The 19198-nt window shown below is 45.0% G+C and overlaps 1 protein-coding gene across 1 annotated transcript in view; it reads right to left on the bottom strand.

Annotated features, from left to right (window-relative positions):
- The window catches only part of dip2ca (disco-interacting protein 2 homolog Ca), a 49048-nt gene extending 30662 nt beyond the window's left edge, over window positions 1-18386 (bottom strand). The window contains exons 1-4 of the mRNA XM_080515011.1: window positions 18272-18386; window positions 4119-4190; window positions 3317-3421; window positions 2299-2424 (exon numbers count right to left, since the gene is read on the bottom strand). Coding sequence (XP_080371137.1) covers window positions 2299-2424; window positions 3317-3421; window positions 4119-4190; window positions 18272-18350 — 382 coding nt within the window. The 5' untranslated portion in view covers window positions 18351-18386. The remainder of the gene's footprint in view (window positions 1-2298; window positions 2425-3316; window positions 3422-4118; window positions 4191-18271) is intronic.
- Between the last annotated feature and the right edge of the window lie 812 nt (window positions 18387-19198).

Raw genomic sequence — 19198 nt, forward strand, 5'->3', positions numbered from 1 at the left:
ACACACACACACACACACACACACACACACACACACACACACATTATGTAAACAGTATTTGAGGCAGCACTTGTTTGTATTACTTTTGTATATAGAATGTATTGTTCATCATCACACTATCTATGGAATTGTTTACTGTTTTGTATTGTTTATCTGCACTACCTTAAATAGGAATGCGCTGAGATTCCTGCCTCCAGTTTCTGGAGCCTTTCCTCCGAGAGCTTGTGTGGGTGTTTACGTTCATTGTTTATAGCGGCACTACGTCTGGCGCAGGCCTGTGTATCTGAGTTTGTGTGTGTATAATGACAAGAACCAAAAATTGGATTGTTTTCAACCAGATAGATTGATCTTAATCAGATTTGTTTTTGGTTTTTTTCCAGGGTGGATTTTAAGCCTCTTGCCAATACTGTGGGATTTTGTTGCCCATGGTTTAGACTGACAGGCTGACTTTTGGTCTTTAAAGCAGGGGTTTTCACACCTGCAGCCAATCGGAGAGTCCAGATCGGTCCACAAAACGAGTATATTTAATGGGACAGTATATTTAATAGGACAGTATATTTAATAGGACAGTATATTTAATGGGACAGTATATTTAATAGGACAGTATATTTAATAGGCGCGTCGAGATAGAATTGATCTTCTTCCCACATTAGTTCAGATTATGTGGTGAATCAGTTCAGGTGATCAGGATTACTATTCTGGAGTAGTGTATCTACATTAAAGCTCATTTCTAGTTATTCTGACCCTAATAAGAACTCACCAACAACATGTATGAGTTCCAGCTCCATGTGGCCGAATGTTTCATGCCTACAAAGTTGTAAAATGCATAATTAAAAACCACTGTGATCTCCAAAGAGTAAAGCACACGGTGGACCGAGTCATAATATTGTTGAAGTTGCAGTTCTTTTATTCAAATTTCAGGTTTTGTACTGTGTTGTAAAAGGATAGCTCATTAAATGTGAACGTCTTAATGATATATTAATGCGTTATCGCACTAAAATGGAGACACAGATTTTGAGTTCTCGTTGTTATAATAATACACACCTGGGATCAAATTATATGAAATATAATTAAATTGTATGTGGCCCTCGGAAGTAAAGTGAGTTTGACACCCCCCCTTGCTTTAAAGCCTTCACGTTAGGCATCAGATCACCGAGTGTGACAAAAGTGAGCCTGCAAGTCAAGACTTGAGGGCATAACAACTTTCGACGTATGCAGGGATCTCTGAAGGAAAAGCAAACAAAAAACTGTGCAACTCTACGTACACACATATGTTAATATTCACACACGAGCCATTGTGCTTTGACAATAGGCCCACGTTAGTGCAATAGCCCCCCCCCCCCCCCCCCCCGGGCTCCACATCCCATTATCACTAACAGATGTGAGGGTTTTCAGTCCAATTCAAGTCTGTAACACAATATTTCAAAAGAAAGCCCTGCGAGCATGACTCAGCCTTTTTCCTCCCCCCTGCTGAAGCTTCATGACCTTTGAGAGGCCGAGGCGACAAAGCAAGACTAAAAAAAAGTCAATAATTAGTCAGCTCACGTAGGAACGAGAAGCAATTTAGCTGGAGCTGGCTTCAGGCTGCACTTTGCAGACGAGACTGAATTTACCCCCCATTTGAACGGCTTAATCATGTAAAACTTGGGGAGTATCGGGGCAACGACAAACTCCAGCGTGAAGAGGAAGCTTCCATTTTCAGGAGCAACACCAGCGACTCTGGGGTTTGTTTTTTTTTTCAAAGGTCAAAAAGGCAAATTACAGGCGAGAAAACTTATTACATTTCCTTCATTAGAGTTCAATCAGCATCCAAAGATTATGCCATCAACTCTGATTACGTTCAATCCGACGGGCTCGGATTGGAGTTAAAGGTCAAAGCCGTGTTCCTGTTTCCGCTACGCTCGTGTGATTTTTTTTTCTCTCACACCGTGGAAGAAGAAAAAACACAGAGAAAACCTGCAAAGATTCAGCGTTTTGCGATTGTACAGGAGGCTGCTTGGGACCGATCTTTCACTGCAAGTGAAGTCAGTGGGTTTGCACGCCTCGGAAATGTGCAAAATGTGCAGTTTGTTTTATTTTGGTGAGATGAGCAGTTTTCTGTCAGACAGACTTGGCACGGCCATATAATCCTGTCTGGGCACATGCGGACTCCCCCGAGGTCATATTCTGGGCTTAGTGCTACCCGGCTCAGATGAGATAACCGTGTGTGTGTGTGTGTGTGTGTGTGTGTGTGTGTGTGTGTGTGTGTGTGTGTGTGTGTGTGTGTGTGTGTGTGTGTGTGTGTGTGTGCGTCATCACCTGGAGGCGTGTATGCATCCATGGAGGTCTGCACCACTAGGGAGCGTCTCTTGGAGGGCATGGGCACTGCCACCTTCCTCTCAACGTGTCGCGCCAACACGGCCTGCACCGCCTCGGTGTGGACGTCTGAGGACAGCAGGGGGGGGGCATGAGGGGGGGGGTGGAGACATGAGGGGGGGGGCATGAACATGAGAAAGGGGGGAAAACAGTGCAAACTTTCAAGGCTGCTGAAGTTCTTGTCAGTTTGGGTGTGTTTGTTCACGGTTTTATCTTCGAGGCTAAACAATCACAAACTCTCAGCTTTTTCCCACATATGTCTTTGTATATCCTTAAATTTGGTTATTTTTTTTAATGAATTCCCAAGTTTGTTTGCTTGAAATTGAAAGATTTTTTTTTAAATACATAAGGAGAAACTTTAATCCTTTTTTTTAAAAGCATAATAGGAATTTATTCCCCCTTTTTTTTTTTTAAGTATTATTATTATTTATATGCATTTCTAGCTGTTCATTCTTTTTTTTTTAAATTATAGACACTTTTCTAGACTTCACTTTCGAATCAATTCTGGATTGCAGTCCCAGAAATAGTTTTTTTCTCTCTCTTTCTAACATAATTATTATGATGATTTCTATCTATTTTTTAGTACTTTCCAAAGAGGGATGTGTTTTCTGTCAGATTTCTTTTTTCCCATCTTATTTTACGTCGCAAGCCATTTTCTCAAATAAGTTACCGTCTAAATATTTTACAAAGATGCTATGAATAGACACATTTTATATGTGTGGTTTATTTTTTTCTGAACTAAAATGTTTTTCCTTAACTATTCAAAACCTTAATGTTCACACTTTTTAATCCTTTTATTGAGTGGCCGATTTCACTTTTTACTTAGTATATTTTCTTATAAAGGTTCAGCTTCTTTAATTCCACACTTTCTTCTTATATATTGTGAAGTTTTGTTTGTATTCTCTCCGTGCTTGTGTGTAAGTGTGGGTGTGTGGGTGTGTGTGTGTGTGTGTGTGCTTACCGGATCGGTAGCGTTCGTCTCTGGTGCCGGACGTCCTCCGCCGGTGGAAACGGGCCGCAGAGGGCGGACCGAGTGGGGCCCTGTGGGACATGGGCCCCTCCATACCTAAAGAGGCGAGCAGACAAGCAGGCGGACACACACACACACACACACAGATATATATATAAACACACACACACATACACAAACACACATGTGCACGTATGCGTTGGACACAAGCCGTAGATGAAGCGCCAAGAAAAGGGAACACAAACATGGAGATGATTGGATTCGGCAGAAAAATCAGATTTTTCTGGTTTTAATAACAACAAAATAACAGGAAAATAAGAGGAAATAAAAATAAAAAAAATCATAAAAAATGTGGTAACTGCATCTCTTCTATCCGACAGAGCATCTCTCAGCATCCCCGTGACCCATTACTGCTAAAAGCCTGTGATAAACGACGAGGATAAACCGGATTCTGTGACGGATGCAAGGAAGCCTGTAGGGCCCTGTGTGTATATATATATATATATATATATATATATGTGTGTGTGTGTGTGTGAGTGTGTGTAGGCAGTGGCTGTAACGCGCTCAGATACAGAGGAGCAGGCCCAAGCTGAGCTCTGGGGAGCCCTAACCTACATTCGCTAATGGCGGCGGTAGCGGCTGAGCACTGAATCGATGGCGTGTACGTTCGGCGTCCTCGCCGCTGCATCTGCTACGACGCCCGATCGATGCTCCCGGTAGTGCCTGAACTGACTCGGGGTGTGTGGAGGAGGAGGAGTGGGGGGGGGGGGTCGGTCAGAGGCTGCTAAATTACCTCCAGCACGTGGCACATATGCCCTGATCAGCTTGGACCTCTTCTTCTCATAACCCTTCTGAGTGATGTCCCCTGTGAACAAATAGAGATAGATAAGAGAGTGAGAGAGCCGGTGACGGGCTGTCTGGGCCGATCTATCTTCAATTTGATTTTGTTTTTTCGTTTTTTTTGGGGGGGTGGGGTTAATTTATTCCTAAAACTCAATTACAAGGAAAGTGTTATTCTTTTTGGGTCTCTTTTAAGATAGATGGTGGCCTCCTGTCGCCCAGCCTCTCCGTGTCTCTCCCAGTCTTTTAATAATCCGTGCTGGGGTGTTAATTAAAGATAAGAATGTAGAACATAAATAAAACAACGCAACATGAATAATGGGATGAATAATGAAAGGAAAAAGGAGAGTGAAAACAACAAGACGATGTGGGACGAAGCCGAACCAGATGTTTCCACTGGCTTTTCAAGGTCGGATTGTGTGTGTGTGTGTGTGTGTGTGTGTGTGTGTGTGTGTGTGTGTGTGTGTGTGTGTGTGTGTGTGTGTGTGTGTGTGTGTGTGTTGCTTGTTGTTTGCCGCGGCATTAGTCGTGTTTTCAACTCTTTGTAACGACACGTTACAGCAGACCTGGGCGTTGTTCGGCCGCATGCAGCCCTCTGGTCGTCTCTGACCGACCCCCCCCCTGAGAGGTCAGTGAGAACTTAGTGGGGGGGGGGGATTACCGGGAGCAGTGAAATAAACTCAACTGTTTTTTTATCTCTCAATGTAGGATCACGATGGTGAGCGTACTTTAACTCTCAAAACCCATTTAACATCAGTCTAAACAGCAGTCCTGGTGGATCATGTGGCTCCTTTAATTTCCCACCTCTGCTTTTACCGATGACACCATGTTCTACAAAAAAGAAAAAACAAAACCCAGCGCCTTCCATGTTATCTTTTAACAATGACAGAAAAAAAAAAAAGCAGCTCTTTAATTCACCCTGACAACACGACCGGCAACCGCCACCTGCAACAACGACGACGCAGCGTCTGTTAGCATGTTTTATGGTGCGTCTTTGTAGTTTCACCTGTGTCTCATCTGTTAAAAAAATGAAGAAGGAAAAAAAAAACAAAACCCAAAAACATATACTTTATGAGACACACTGATAATGACCTGGCAAACAACTGAAAACAATTTTTTTAAATGGAACTTATAGTCTGGGAAATACGGTAACAACACCAAGGAATCTGGTGCCGTCGTACAAAACTCTTGGCAATACTGAATGCTGGGAGCTTTTCCCATAGGCGGGAGGCGACGTTTACCTGTGGGGAAATGTCGCGATGACACTTTTGAGTGAGTCCGTGCTTGGAGGAGAGCGCCGCCACAAACTTAAAGCATGCATGGGATACTTCTCTCGGCTCCTCGCCCCGGAGAACCGGCGGCGACGGCGCCTTGCTTTCAAGGTGAATGTCAATTTGGCTCCATTATGGATTTACAAAATTGCCACTTCTGAAGTATCTGGACCAGAAAATGAAAAGACTTCTTCGGTCCAGTTACAGAACATTCTGATGCCAACATCACGTTTTTTAAAAGATATCGAGGAGTGAAAATAGTGAAAATACAAGAAGAAGTCACCCTTGCCTTGTTGGAACACATATTCAACTTTCTCAAAGCTGATTTTTTTTTTTTTTTTTGGAGTTACAACAAGGCTCGAAACACTGCGAAATCTAGTTCCTTGAGTTGATCTTGAGCTTTCCTGTGACCATAATTCCAGGACTATACAAGTGTTTTGATTTGCTTGGTTGCTCATGCAACTAATTAAAAAAAAAAAAAAAAAAGTGAAACCACGAGGTGTCACTGTATGAGACGCAACGGCCCCAAAGAAAAACCAATACTGACCCAATGGAGGCGGGGCTTGATCTCATTACTATTGGTTACCATTCAACAAACCAAAACAAAAAAAGGCATAGCTTTCCAAACTCCAATACAACTGGACAGCAACAGGACGTCTTTGAATTGCAGAAATATCTCAATGAAGGCAAACACTTAATTAAAAAAAAAAACCAGTGGGTGGTTTCCTCAGGCCGTGTTTACACCACTGACTGCATTTTCGTTTCAGAAAAGTTTCGCATTCACATGACGACGTTTTGAAAACCATGTCCGTTTACACAGAAACCTCAGAAACGCTTGAAAACGATGTAGTTAACATGGCAGGCCAGGAGGTGGCAGTGTTGAACAGCAGACATTATGACACTGGAGACAAACTTTGCTGTCATTGTCTATTTACTCACACAGTGTGCAGTATAACTATTCACCCTGGTCATTTCTGCTACAAACTACTTTCAAATCACAAAGCTGCTCAGTATTCCTAACGTAGAAGGAGGTCAATTCCTCAGAAAAAAGAAAAAAACAAACAAACTTGTAGACGAAAAAAGTAGAAATCCTGCAAAAATAAACTGTATTTTATTCAAACCTATTTTTCAGACTCACTGAAACTCAAACACAATGTGGGGGAACAAATTTACTAAAAAAAAACCCGAGCCTCCAAAAGGAAAATATAGAGACAGTTTCCCAGGTAACAAGGGCAGAAGAACCGCTGCAGTATTAAATGCTATAAAAAAAAATTAATTCCGCATAAAAAAACAGTGTCTTTGTGAACATGTCGCACCGTGCGGCCATTTTGAATGGCAAACATGGCCCCCATAGAGCGCTCTAGCGCCCCCTTTTCAAAAAGGGTTCAATTACGGTGTGATGCAGAAATAAATCTTTAAAGAGGCCACACACACACACTCACACACACACACACACGTTTAACGGCAGTAGAGATGTGTGTCATGTCCACAAGCAGGAGGTGACACTTTGAGAAAACTGTATTTTTTTTTTTTTTTTTTAGAGAAGACAATGTGTCATAACTGGTTTCTATGCTTCGGTGCGGAGCTGTTATTGTGCCCTCCAGTCAGGCTCGCCAACAACACACACTCACACACACACACACACACACACACACAAGGAAAGCAAAAAAAAAAAAAAGCAATCTGTGTGCAGACAGCTGAGTTCATGTTTTGGCAAACGGAGGAGCGGCGAGTCGTCACTCAGGTGTAATAATGTCGCTTCTTTCAGATGAGAGAGCAGCTTCAGTTAAACGCAAGAAGAGAATTACAGAGTACGGGGGGGGGGCCGATAGCCGCATGCCCACGTTTGTTTGTCGCCTGACGGGCGTGTTGTGGAAAGATAAATGCGATGCGCTGTGTTTCTTGTTGTCGAAACAGTAAGGAAAACAACAACAACAAGAAAAGACAAAAAAAAAAAAACCAGCTGCGGTTTCATGTGTGCCTCCCATGGGGCTCACTGGTGACGAGATCTGTCATTACATGTGACACGCTGCTTTTCATTTGGACTCCATCCACCTGAAGCCAACCTGCAGCAGGGGATTAATACGCCGCTGAAAGTAGTCCCACACATTCACATCTTTCTCCTGCGGGCAGGGGGGGGGGTGTCAAAGTATTAAAAAAAAAAAACTACTGCATTACGCTAGAGATTCTATCACAAATAATAGATTAGATTAACATAACAGTAAGATTTAAAATAAATAGGAACACTGAGGACGATGAATTAATGTCTCATTGTTTTGTTTCTCTTGAATCGTCTGACGCGATTCTTAACTTTGCATTCACATTTACGGCAAATCAATTCTAATTCACAATTCTAGATTCGAAAGGAATTGCAATTGAAGCCATCATTTAAAACGAAAGCGTGGAAAGATGATTCCGGATGCTGTGAAAGAACATCCCGCCCTGTTCAACACTATTAAAACTCTGCTGGAGGACCTCCAGCCGGGATTCTAACATGTGGACCGTCTTCGTGTGTGCAGACGTGTTCTCGCCTTCTCTTCTCTGACGGACCGCCGCGGATCAACATTCCTGTTCTTCCTCTCCTCTCCTCTCACAAACTCACACACACACACATTTGAGCGTACGGCCCGTTGGGAGACGCCATCTTCCACTCGCAGCGCAGCAGAGCAGGGAGGGAGTTGCCTAGCAACGGCTCTCTCTCTTGAAGAAGGCCTTCGACGGCCATCTTGGATTTGGAGCCTCAAATGTGAGAAGTGGGCCAATGATACCTGCCAGTGTGTGTGTGTGTGTGTGTGTGTGTGTGTGTGTGTGTGTGTGTATGTGTGAGATACCAGCTTGTATTGGCAGTCGAGTTACTTTCCCCCTTCTTCCCTCTCCCTCTCTCAGAACCTGCTACTCCTCTTCCTCCCTTCTCCTCCTCCTCTTCTTCCTCCCTCCTCCTCCTCCTTTTCTTCCTCCCTTCTCCTCCTCCTCTTCTTCCTCCCTCCTCCTCCTCCTCTTCTTCCTCCCTCCTCCTCCTCCTCTTCTTCCTCCCTCCACCTCCTCCTCTTCTTCCTCCCTCCTCCTCTTCCTCCTCCTCACCGGGCTGGTTCAGTACAGAGCTGAGTGACAACCGACAGCTGCACGTGTAACTATTTTCTGCACAAACCGATGACATATGAAGCAGCTTTAAACTTAAATACATTTAATTCCCAATGATAGTTTGCAACTTTAGTTGTTTTTTTATTCCGACCACAAAATATCTGAATGTTGCCGACATGATAAATTCAAATATTTTTTAAAAAAATAACACGCGTAAAAACTGAAACAAAATAATAAGTCGAATTCTCTCAGAAATTCATCTGAAAAGTCTAATAATGAAGCATCAATAAAATATGTTTTTATCTAATCTTCAATTTGAAAAGAAGAGGACTTTACACATTAATGCTAAACTATAAACCGTGTTTAAATCACTTTTGTTATAAGAAATTAACGGTAATATTATCATCTAAAATTTATTACGGATTGCAATAAAAAACAAGGAAAAGAGCAGTAAAATAAATATATACAAAAGTCTGATGTATAGACTGTTTTGATCAATTAAAAGTAGTTATAAATGAAAAAAAAAATGTAATTTAATAAAATAATTTAAATCAATTTAATAGAAATGTAATTATTCCAGTTAGAAAATGTTGATAAAACAATTAATACTTTAATTTAGTCAAGGTAGGATAAAACAATATGTCAAAGAATTAAACACCAAACATAACATGTAAACAGAATTGTATAAATACTCAAATAAAAAGGAATCAAAGCAAATAAATAGCACAAATTTGAATTGAAAGTCAAACTAAACATAACGAGAAACAAGATTTATACCTGTAAAAAATTTCAACGAGATCAAAATGAATGATCACTTTTAGTTTTCTTCAGCTTGAAGCAATCCCATTATCTTTTAATTTACAAATAACGCCACAAAAAGCACTGAAGAAATATTCCTTTCCACAAATATTTGTCTAAAAAGCGAGCAGCGTCTCCGGGTGTGGACGTGGTGTTTGGGTGTTTGGCGCTCTGAACAGTTTGTTCCAGCTTGTTTGACGAGGAGAAGAAGAATCATGTGACATTAAAAAAAATAAATAAAAAAAACCCACTGAAAATCTCCAGGCTGCTGTCATTAATCCATCCCGTGAGTCATCTGGAGGTTTTCCATCAACATTTCTCACCAGCAGATTTGGCCTCAACCTGCACTTTTGTCACTTCAGCAGCAGTTAGTCATTTCCTACATTTCCCACAATGCCCTGCAGCTCTGACTCACCGCTCTGCTTTTAGAAAGAAAAAGAAAAAAAGAGAGATTGTGGAGAAGCCGCTCTTTGTCTCCAAGGGAAGATAAAACTGAAATGTATCACCTGCTGAAAATAAAGAAAACACTTTTGAGCGCAAACTTGAAAACTTTTGTGGTGTTTGCAAAGAATTTGAGCACAAATCTGGTCATTTATTTATTCTTCTTTGAGGTGAGGCGCCACTGTGACCCCCTCTCCCCCTCCTCACCTCATTTTTTAATAACATCATGAGACTTTTTAAGAGGAGCGGGCCACATCCTACATTCCACAGATGTGAGTGGGTGGTGTGTTTAAGTTACAAAAAAAACGTGACAGAAATGGAGCTCGCTGCAAACATTTTTTTGGGGAAAATCTGAAGTGAAACAGAAGCGGCGAGACGCCGATGAAACATGAAAGAAGAGTTTCATCTTTCTAACATGAAGGTGGGTGAAACGCAGTAAAAGGGCGAGTATGGAGACGCGATACGGTGCACGGCGCTGCCCGCCGACAGCTGCCATCCAGATGTGGCGGGACCCCCCCCCTCCCCTTCGCCGCCCCGCCATCCTCGGCGTTCAGATCGTCTCCCCTCCTCGCTTGTGCCGCTGTCTTTCTTATCGCATCATCGTAAACAGCCAGTCCACCCACAAAGCCACCATGGTAACCAAATCTACCTCCAGCAGGCACACACACACACACACACACACACACACACACACACACACACACACACACACACACACACACACACACACACACACACACACACACACACACACACACACAAGGAGGGCTGAAGCATGCGTCATGCTTTGGGGACCTTGGGCTGTCACACTCACATGCAGGGACCCGTGTGGGCGGCTTAGCGTCCTCTGGACCTGCGACTGGAAGGGCCACATGAACAAACTACACACACACACACACACACACACACACACACACACACACACACACACACACACATGCATTGTCAAACAAGCATGTCTATGCATTGTATATAGTATATGCACACACACGCATAAATATGCATGCATGCAAATATATCCAAAGCGATTCATATGCATACAGCTATACTGTACTCATGTGCGTGTGCACGCTCACTCTTGCAGTCACTGTATTATCTGGACACGTGTTGCATGTACACTGCCCCCCCCCCCCCCCCCCCCCCCCCCCCCGCGTGCATATGTAGAGTGTCTGCACACGGTTGGGTTCGCAGCCTTGAATGCCGAGTTCACAGTGGCGTGGAAAAAAAAACTGGAGATCCAGGGGGAGGAGGGGGGGTCCCCATCGGAGCAGTGGGTCAGGAGGCCACGAATCAAAAAAACAAAGTGAAACAATGAAGAGAACGTCGGCTGGAGCTGACGGCGTCGGGCCTGTTCGTCAGAGAAGACACTGCAAACTCCAGTGGAAAAACGCAAAAAATATGCAACGCTTCTGTTTTAAAGAAAATGTGTTTAAATGACTGTTCAGACCTGTCAGACTGTCAATTTCTCACTTGCAGCTCGGCACATGCAGCTTCTACCGTCAACATTTAGCTCTGGAACTACTTTCGAAATATGTAAAAATTGCTGTTGTTTGTTTGCCAAAAATTAGGTTAGTCTGCGACGGAATCGATGGTAACACATTGATGACTGTGTTTTCATTACCTGCAGAAACCTGATTTTGACTAAACCCCCCCCCACAGGTGCGGCATTCTTCCAATTAATCCGACCTGGATAAACAGTGAAAATGGTTGAAAAACACAAATGTGATGGGGGTGGGTGGGGGTATTTCTCTTTGTGGAGCTAAAATCAGCAAATGCACGTCTTCAATAAGTGGCCTTAAGTGTTCATCAATTAGCAGGATTAGACTCAATTTTCAGTCTGATCCACGGAGTGTTTCCAGCAGCAGTGACACCTCTCTCCTCCTCCACGCCGCTTCTTCACTCGCTGATAATTAAAAGGTTAAACTGTCAGCACGGGAGCTGGGGGGGGGGGGGGAGAAAAAAAAAAAACCCTGGAGGAAATCAGTTTTACCTTCACGGTGACACCTTTGGAGAGGCGTTCAAAGACAGCCGTAAACATGGGATTTCTGTGTTTTTTTTTATGATTTTGGAGAAAGCGTCCAAGGCTGTTTGTGATTGAGACTGTTTTGGTGAGACAGCTCTCACCGTGAATCACTGAGGCGTTCAGGGACCACTGGGGATTTTCAACAATGTTTCCGAGATGTTTAAGAACCGTCAGTTATTCGTGATTTCTACAGGTTTTGGGAGAGGCATTTAATGACAATTGTGGATAATGGTTATCTAAAACTTTAGAGACAGGTTGAGATAATAAGGTTTCGGAGAGGTTATTAAAAAAAAGTTCTCAACCTCGGTTTAGATTATTTAGGTTTTCAGTGATAAGATATTGTGGGGAGGCGTTCAGGGACAGTTAGCCATCAGTTATTTGCAGTTTGGAAAAGTTGTAGATTAAATGTAAAACTACAGATAAACAGGCTCACGAGCTGATAAAACCTGCCAGCTTGAGCCTCGAAAAGGAGTAATGGACTTTTGCCAGATATTTCAGCAAAAACGACTCGTTAGTTCTTAAAAGGTCTGATCCAAAAAAAGCTCCTTTGAATGAAGACATCCATCATCCATCTAATCTAATCCATAGGAAGGCAATGTACACCTCTATTAATGAAACCGTTCAGATTTGACGCCTTCAAAATCAAGATTAAACGTGCGATTCAATTTAAAAACATCACATTTTCAGTTACGAAAACTTGACAGGGGGAAGAAAAAAAAAAAAAAAACCTTTTAGGAAACAAACAGACAGTTTTAGCGCTGACAAATGTTTGTTTTGCTGAGCCACATTTAAAATGAACCCTGTAATTCTCCATCTGGGCTCCACATGAGGCGTTCAGGTACACCCTGGTTATATAAGCACTTAAGAGGCCCAGACACGATGACTGTGAGAATCAAACGAACAAATCTGCTCCAGTTTGTGAGTTAACAGTTCAGAGAATCAGAAGCTGACTAATTTGATGCCAACAGCTGAATTTGGAGCAAACCAAACCCCAAACGACGACAATGAGTCAGCGCTTTTGTCGCACTCGTTCCGATTGTGGTGAACTTTTCCCGCTGGGGTTGAATCCGGCGACGCCTCCGTCACCTCGCCCCCACGTGGAAGTCGACACAGACGTCTTTTAAAAATATCTCGACTGTTCCGCGAGCGGATCGAAATGCAGCGTTTCAGCGGATCCGCTATTCTGATCCGGAGCCGGCGGTGGTCAGAATTACACAACGCGCCCACGGCGCCGGCCCACGGTCTCCCTGTGCTCGCCGCAAGGCTCGGCTTGGCGCGTGATGGGAGACGCACGTCATTCCCAACAGGCTGCGACAGCGAAAAATGAGTGACAGTCGCTTCTGTTCTGGCGGCACGCCGACGCAGCCGCTCGCCGAGCTGTCACCCGGTTTGTATAAAACAGGAAGCACGTGCGGCTTTTCGTCACTCTCATTTAGCTCGACCGAAAAAAACGAAACACCTCAAAGCAACTGGATTTGTCACAATTAAGTTTGTTAATCAGTCTCGGAAGTTACTTTTTTTTAAAATCCCAAATCACACGTCTGAGAACTTTAGCCTCTTTCGTTGGACTGAGTGAAGTAAAGCGTGCACGTTTTGAAAAGTTGCAGCATTCAGCTTTAGCCTGCTATAATCAAGCGTAATAAAAGGCGCCGCCAGTTACGTGCGAGGTCGAATCACAGTAGACGCATTAGTTCCAATGGCCGCTGGAAAATACCAACATGAGTCAAGAAAATGACCCTTGACTTTGAATCAACTCGGAGTAGCGGAAGTACGGGGGATAAAACATTACCAGTTTAAACCACAAGATGGTGTACTGAGTAACTAAAATACAGGTGGAGGAACATATATACTCGACTGTCGAAGCAGGTGTATAATATTTACCTGTCAAAGCCTCACTCAGGATTAACTTTATACCACAACTAATCGCTGCCACGAAACGCCAATTGAATCTCGCAGTTTCAAAATGTTGTCTTGTTCTATCACAATTTTTCAAGCTGAACATTCGACAGTCATTCATTTCAACTGGCCAATCTTCACCAGCTACACTCTGCAGTCAGCCACTCCATACATTCATCCATTAGGCTTAATCAACATAGTGTAAATAAACATTGATTATTTATGATTAGCGGTGATTTTTTCAATTTTTTTTTTTTCTTTTGCAGTGAGGCACTGCAGACGCAAGAGAGAGGCAAAGGCTGACCTGAAATGCACTGCTTCAGGCCATAGACGCACACTGCCATTGTGGTTTTATGTATGCACAGAGAGAATCTAGGGCTGCAACACTAATGAGGAACATCGAGAAACTGAGGTAGTTCATGCTTGGTTATATATTAAAGCCAAAATCGTTGCGGAAAAAAACTTACATTTATGGGCTGAAAACAGCTGAAGATACAGCTCGGAAGTTGCATTCATACATGTTGAGCAAGTTTCAATCCAACATGGGCAAAGACCACCAGAAGTCAAGAGAGTGGTCTTTCTTGACTCTATGAGAACCAAGGCAACGTTTATGCGACGACGTTCCAACTGTAAACATATACATTTTGCGTTTTTGTTTCAGAAGTTCGCGCTGTTGGTTGTTTTTTGCAATTAAATCACACACACATGCATGCACAGACATTGACAATGGTCAAAGTACGCAGACCTTCGTATGGACAGACGACAAAATTGGATCGCTATTCCGGGTGACTATCAACTATTAAAACCACCAAGACCCAAGAGAACATTGACTGGAAGTCATGGCACTCTGGAGGCCGCCATTGTTGTTATTGTCCATCTCCTCGCACACAAAAACCCGGAAGTATCTTTGTGGTATTTTGTTCTGCCGTGACGAGATACATTCATTCCAAACACCCCTGTATCATATAGGCCCTGCTTTGCCCTGTTCTTGGCAAGACATAACAACATTCTCAAAGGGTAGAGCCTCACAAGTAGGTTTTCGTGGTTCCCTCTGAGTCTGCAAGACGCCTCAATCCGTTTCTTGGTGGCGTTCTAAAAGCTCCTGGTCCGACTGCCTTGCTTTCAGATTTTCCCCCGACCAGTTCGAGGACAGCTCGGTCAGTCCTGTCTGCAAGTGGCTCAGCATAAAAAGCCCTGGTTAAAGGCCGGAGCGAGCGGCGCATTAGTGCCTCGAGGTCACGGCAACGCAGCCGAGATGATGCGATTCAGCCGCAGAGAGGCTTATCTGCCAGAGCTCAGCTGATTGCCGAGTTTATCTAATAAACAGGTGGAGCGCCGGATCGTCTTCTCAAAGACAGCAAATAAAAGTTTCATCCCGCAGCTCTACCCATCAAATCTGACAGGAAATTGTAGCCCGGGGCTCGTCACTGCGATTCTTAATAACAGTGACGGCTTCATGTCCTCAGACCGGGTTTGTTTGGAAGGAGAGGACGAGGCGGGTTGAAAACGTTGTTAATCCTTCAGAGTGCTCATTTCGTTTCCCTGCCAGCAGTCGAGTTTTACAAAGAAGCTCTCCTTTTTTTGTACGACTGAAGCAGGTTTGAGCTCCTTCAATGGAGCGATTTTACTATGTGCAATAGGACGTGGTTCCCACGTTGTTATTTTTCCACAAATTCACTTTTCACTGTTGGTGTTCCAACAATAATCCGTTTTGATGATGGCTTCTGAGCGTGTGTGTGTGTGTGATGCTTTAAAATGTCATTCTTCCTGACGAGTTTAAAACAAACAGGGCAGATAAGTGAGGAATCAATGAGAAATGTCTATTCAGAAATGTCGAGAAAGCTTTTCAGGCTCATTCCAATATTTTTCATGATCAACTTACAAGCAGCCGCTGGCAAATGCTAATAAGAGTCAAAATGGGTACGGAGCCAGCACAGGGAAAGTACCTGAAAAAAAGACCAGATGAAAAGACAGATATTCAACAGATTTGGGCGGAGACATCCAAACGCCAGCAAGAGTCAAGATAGATCGTTGAATCAGGAAAAGCCCAAATAAAGACGAGATGAACGTCTACCAGGTTCAACAAGCCATTGGTAAAGGTCAACCGGAATCACATTTAATCAGCCTGTTGAAGCCCCCAGAAAAGCACGAAACCATCCTCTACCAGATTAAATTAGACCGAGGAGAATTAAAAAAAACGGACTCAACCAGCCAGAAGCAAAGCCGGTGTAGAGTTATGATAGCTAGCATAACCAGATTGGATGAGGTCCTGTTAAAGACCAACAAAGGACAGGATAACAATCTACCAGATTTAACCAGTCACAGGGAAAGCCCAAATAAAGAATAGATGAATATCTACCAAGAGTTTCATCCAGCCAGAGGTAAGAACCATAATAGTCCAGAGTCATCTTTTATCAGGTACAGAAGGGCCAACAAAAGACACGATGGTTATCTACCAGTTTTCAACCAGAAAAAAAACTGTCAAGAAAACATGAGGGAGAGACTTTCTAAAAAAAATAAGCCAGTTAAAGTTAACAGCCGTGACGTCGTTGCATTGACGTCCATGTACATATGGATACTGTGGTTTGAGCAAGCAAAGCATCTGGCGCCAGCCTGACCCGGTACGTTGAATCGTAAACACGTCAGGGTCTCGAGCACGAACTTCTCAACGGACCTCTCAAATTCCGACAGGAATTTAAATTAAAAAAGCTGGGAATGAAAGACTCATTACTGCCACCTAACACACAATATTGGGACTGCTCAGATGGTACATACTGTCGCTTTAACGCCAAGAGGGAGACAGCAGCTACAAGTTTGTGACCGTGGAACAAGTACATGTGGGGTTTTGCATTAAAAGGTGACATTAAAATGAAAAATGTGTTTGTATTGCCATATAAACTAAAGGGCAAGCAATCAATAACGGACTTGGTTAATCATCAAAATTAAGATAAAAATGGGGAAACATCCAGTTCGAGGCCTCAAAAAGATGCCCCCCTTTTTAATGCGGTGATCTGCTTCGCTCCACGTTGTCCTTCTGTAACGACCGCACGCATGAAAACCCCCAACGCTCCCCCACAGGTGAGACACGTCCATCAAGGGTCCTGTCAGACTTCATCCAGCTGTGATCCACAGATAACCCTGCCAGTCCCACACACACACACACACACACCCACGGCTGTCACACTGTCCATCACGTCTCTCCCTCTTCCTCCTGCCGCCTCCATCATTAATAACATCTGCCAGCAGCAGGTTCTGCTCTGATAAACACTCTCGGCTGGATTAGGAGCTCCAGTCGGCCTGCAGCTGCCACAGTTTTACCTCAGTGTGTGTGCGCACAAGTGTGTGTGTGTGTGTGTCACTGCAGTGGGATAAAACAGGCTTTTATGAATGACGAGGCTGACGAGAGAAACACAAGCCAATTTAGAGGTTTTCAAAGGCCACTGCCGGCCTCCGCAGCTTCCTGATGGCCGGCGCTGGTGAATGTGACCCTTTTTTCTGCTAAATTATTCAGCGTTCGCAAACCAAGAATTTATTGACACCCCCCCTCACCCTCCACCCTCCACCCCGAAACAAGAGGCCGTGACAAGCAGCAACCACCACTGCAGGTGCATCCTCCTCCGAGCCTCGCAGCATCACCCTTTGCTGCACAGGCCCGGCGCAGACACGACTGCAGTCGCTCCAATCTGAGCCTCGGCGGGCTCGTCTCAGGCAACAGGGCGGCTCGCATCCAGCACCTGAGCCGCTCAACGCCGGCCGGGATGAATTAAATATGCCCACCTCCATTATATAAGGCGGGAGATGGAGCCTGGGTGGGTTTGCTGTGATTGAATGGAGAGACAGAGAGGGGAGTGTTTGTTGTATCTGTGTGAAAAAGAGGGGGGGGGGAGAAATACTCCCAAGCATCCTCCTCATCCACCTCCTCCTCTTCCTCAGCTGCTCTGCAGGCCTGAAAACACAGTGACAGAGAGAGAGAGAGGGAGAGAGGGAGGGGGAGAGGGAGAGGAGGGGTGCAGGAAATGTGGGCATCAAAAGCCCCCTAACTGCCCCTCACGTGCAGCTCTGTCACGCAAGCGTTGCATCGCAATGCCATGATTAAACCAAACACACACACACACACACACTAAACACGCCGCGCGTGCACAGGTAGGCTCGGCTGGGCTGTGTCAACGTCTCAAGGTCAAACAGCGGTTTCGGACCCGCGATCGCGCGCCCGGTCCCGGACAGCTTGTTTATTGACACCGGGGACGCAGCGGCGGGCGGAGACAAAGAGCGGCGGCGGCGGCCGCGTCCCGCAGCGGGCTCCCCCCGCTCTGCCCTCATCCTCTGTCAGCTACACTCAGCTGCCCAGGCCGGCTGACAAACATCTGGATGGGAGGAGCGGGAGGGGGGGAGGAGGAGGGGGGGGGGGGGGGGGGGCGCAGGAATGAACGCTTAGATTCCGTTAGTGGAAGACTCCCGGTGTGGATGGTGATGGTGATGAGATAACGTGATAACGAGGGGGGAAAGAGGAGGAAGAGGAAGAGGAGGAGGAGGAGAAGCAGGAGACGAGGCTTCTCCTCTGTTCCCCCCCTCCTCCTCCTCCCCGCGAATCCTTACCCTCTGACAGCTCCAGCTCCAGCTCCGCCAGCCGGGCTCGGATCTCCAGCGGGATCGGCGACGCCTCTCGGTCCGCCATTCGGCCGGCTCGCCCCAGCAGAAATCACCTCCCCCCGGGTTCAACCGCTGCTGCCTCCGGCTGCGACCACCACCCGCCGCCGCCGCCTCCTCCTCCTCCTCTTCCTCCCTCCTCCGCCTCCCTCCTCCGAAAGGGAGAGCTTCTCCTCGGCGGCCCCTCCTCGGCGGAGGCGCGGAAAAGACTGCGAGGCGTCGAGGGGGGAGAACAAAGAGGACAAATCTGGCTGCGGCACTTCTTAACGGCGGCCCGCCATGGCGCCCGCGGCTCCTCGGTTCGGTAAAGACCCCGGTGGCTCGGTCCGCTCTCGACGCTGCCGTCGCGGTGGTTGTGGTGGCGGTAGTGGTGGTGGTGGTGGTGGTGGTGATGATGATGATGATGATGAGGAGCCTTTTGCAGCTTCTTGCCACTGGTGTCACGTGACGCTACGGAGGAAGGAGGAGGCGGAGGAAGAGGAGAGGCAGTACCAGCCATCACCGAGAGAGGGCGCAGCGAGCAACCACACCTTTATATTAGATGTGACTGGAACGTGTCGAGAGGAAGTCATTTTAATGAAATACACATAAATAATTAAGGTTAAATTATCTTCTTTTTTTTTAATCCTACCTTCAGGGTCGTTTCCTTATTTTTATTTCACATGTAAATTGGAGGATACTGCAGTACTAGTCATTACTAACAGGGGGCGCAGTGAGCAGCCACACAGACAATATATATTCAATCTGACCGGAGCCTTTAAAGATAAACGGTAATTAAATTAAATTAACAACATATACTTGCTGTGATAGAAAAACATTTTGATAGACGTTTTTTCAAAGGTAGTTTCACAATATTTATTTCATATGCGAATAGAG

The sequence above is a fragment of the Blennius ocellaris genome (assembly GCF_963422515.1).
Source record: "Blennius ocellaris genome assembly, chromosome: 19".
NCBI lineage: Eukaryota > Metazoa > Chordata > Actinopteri > Blenniiformes > Blenniidae > Blennius > Blennius ocellaris.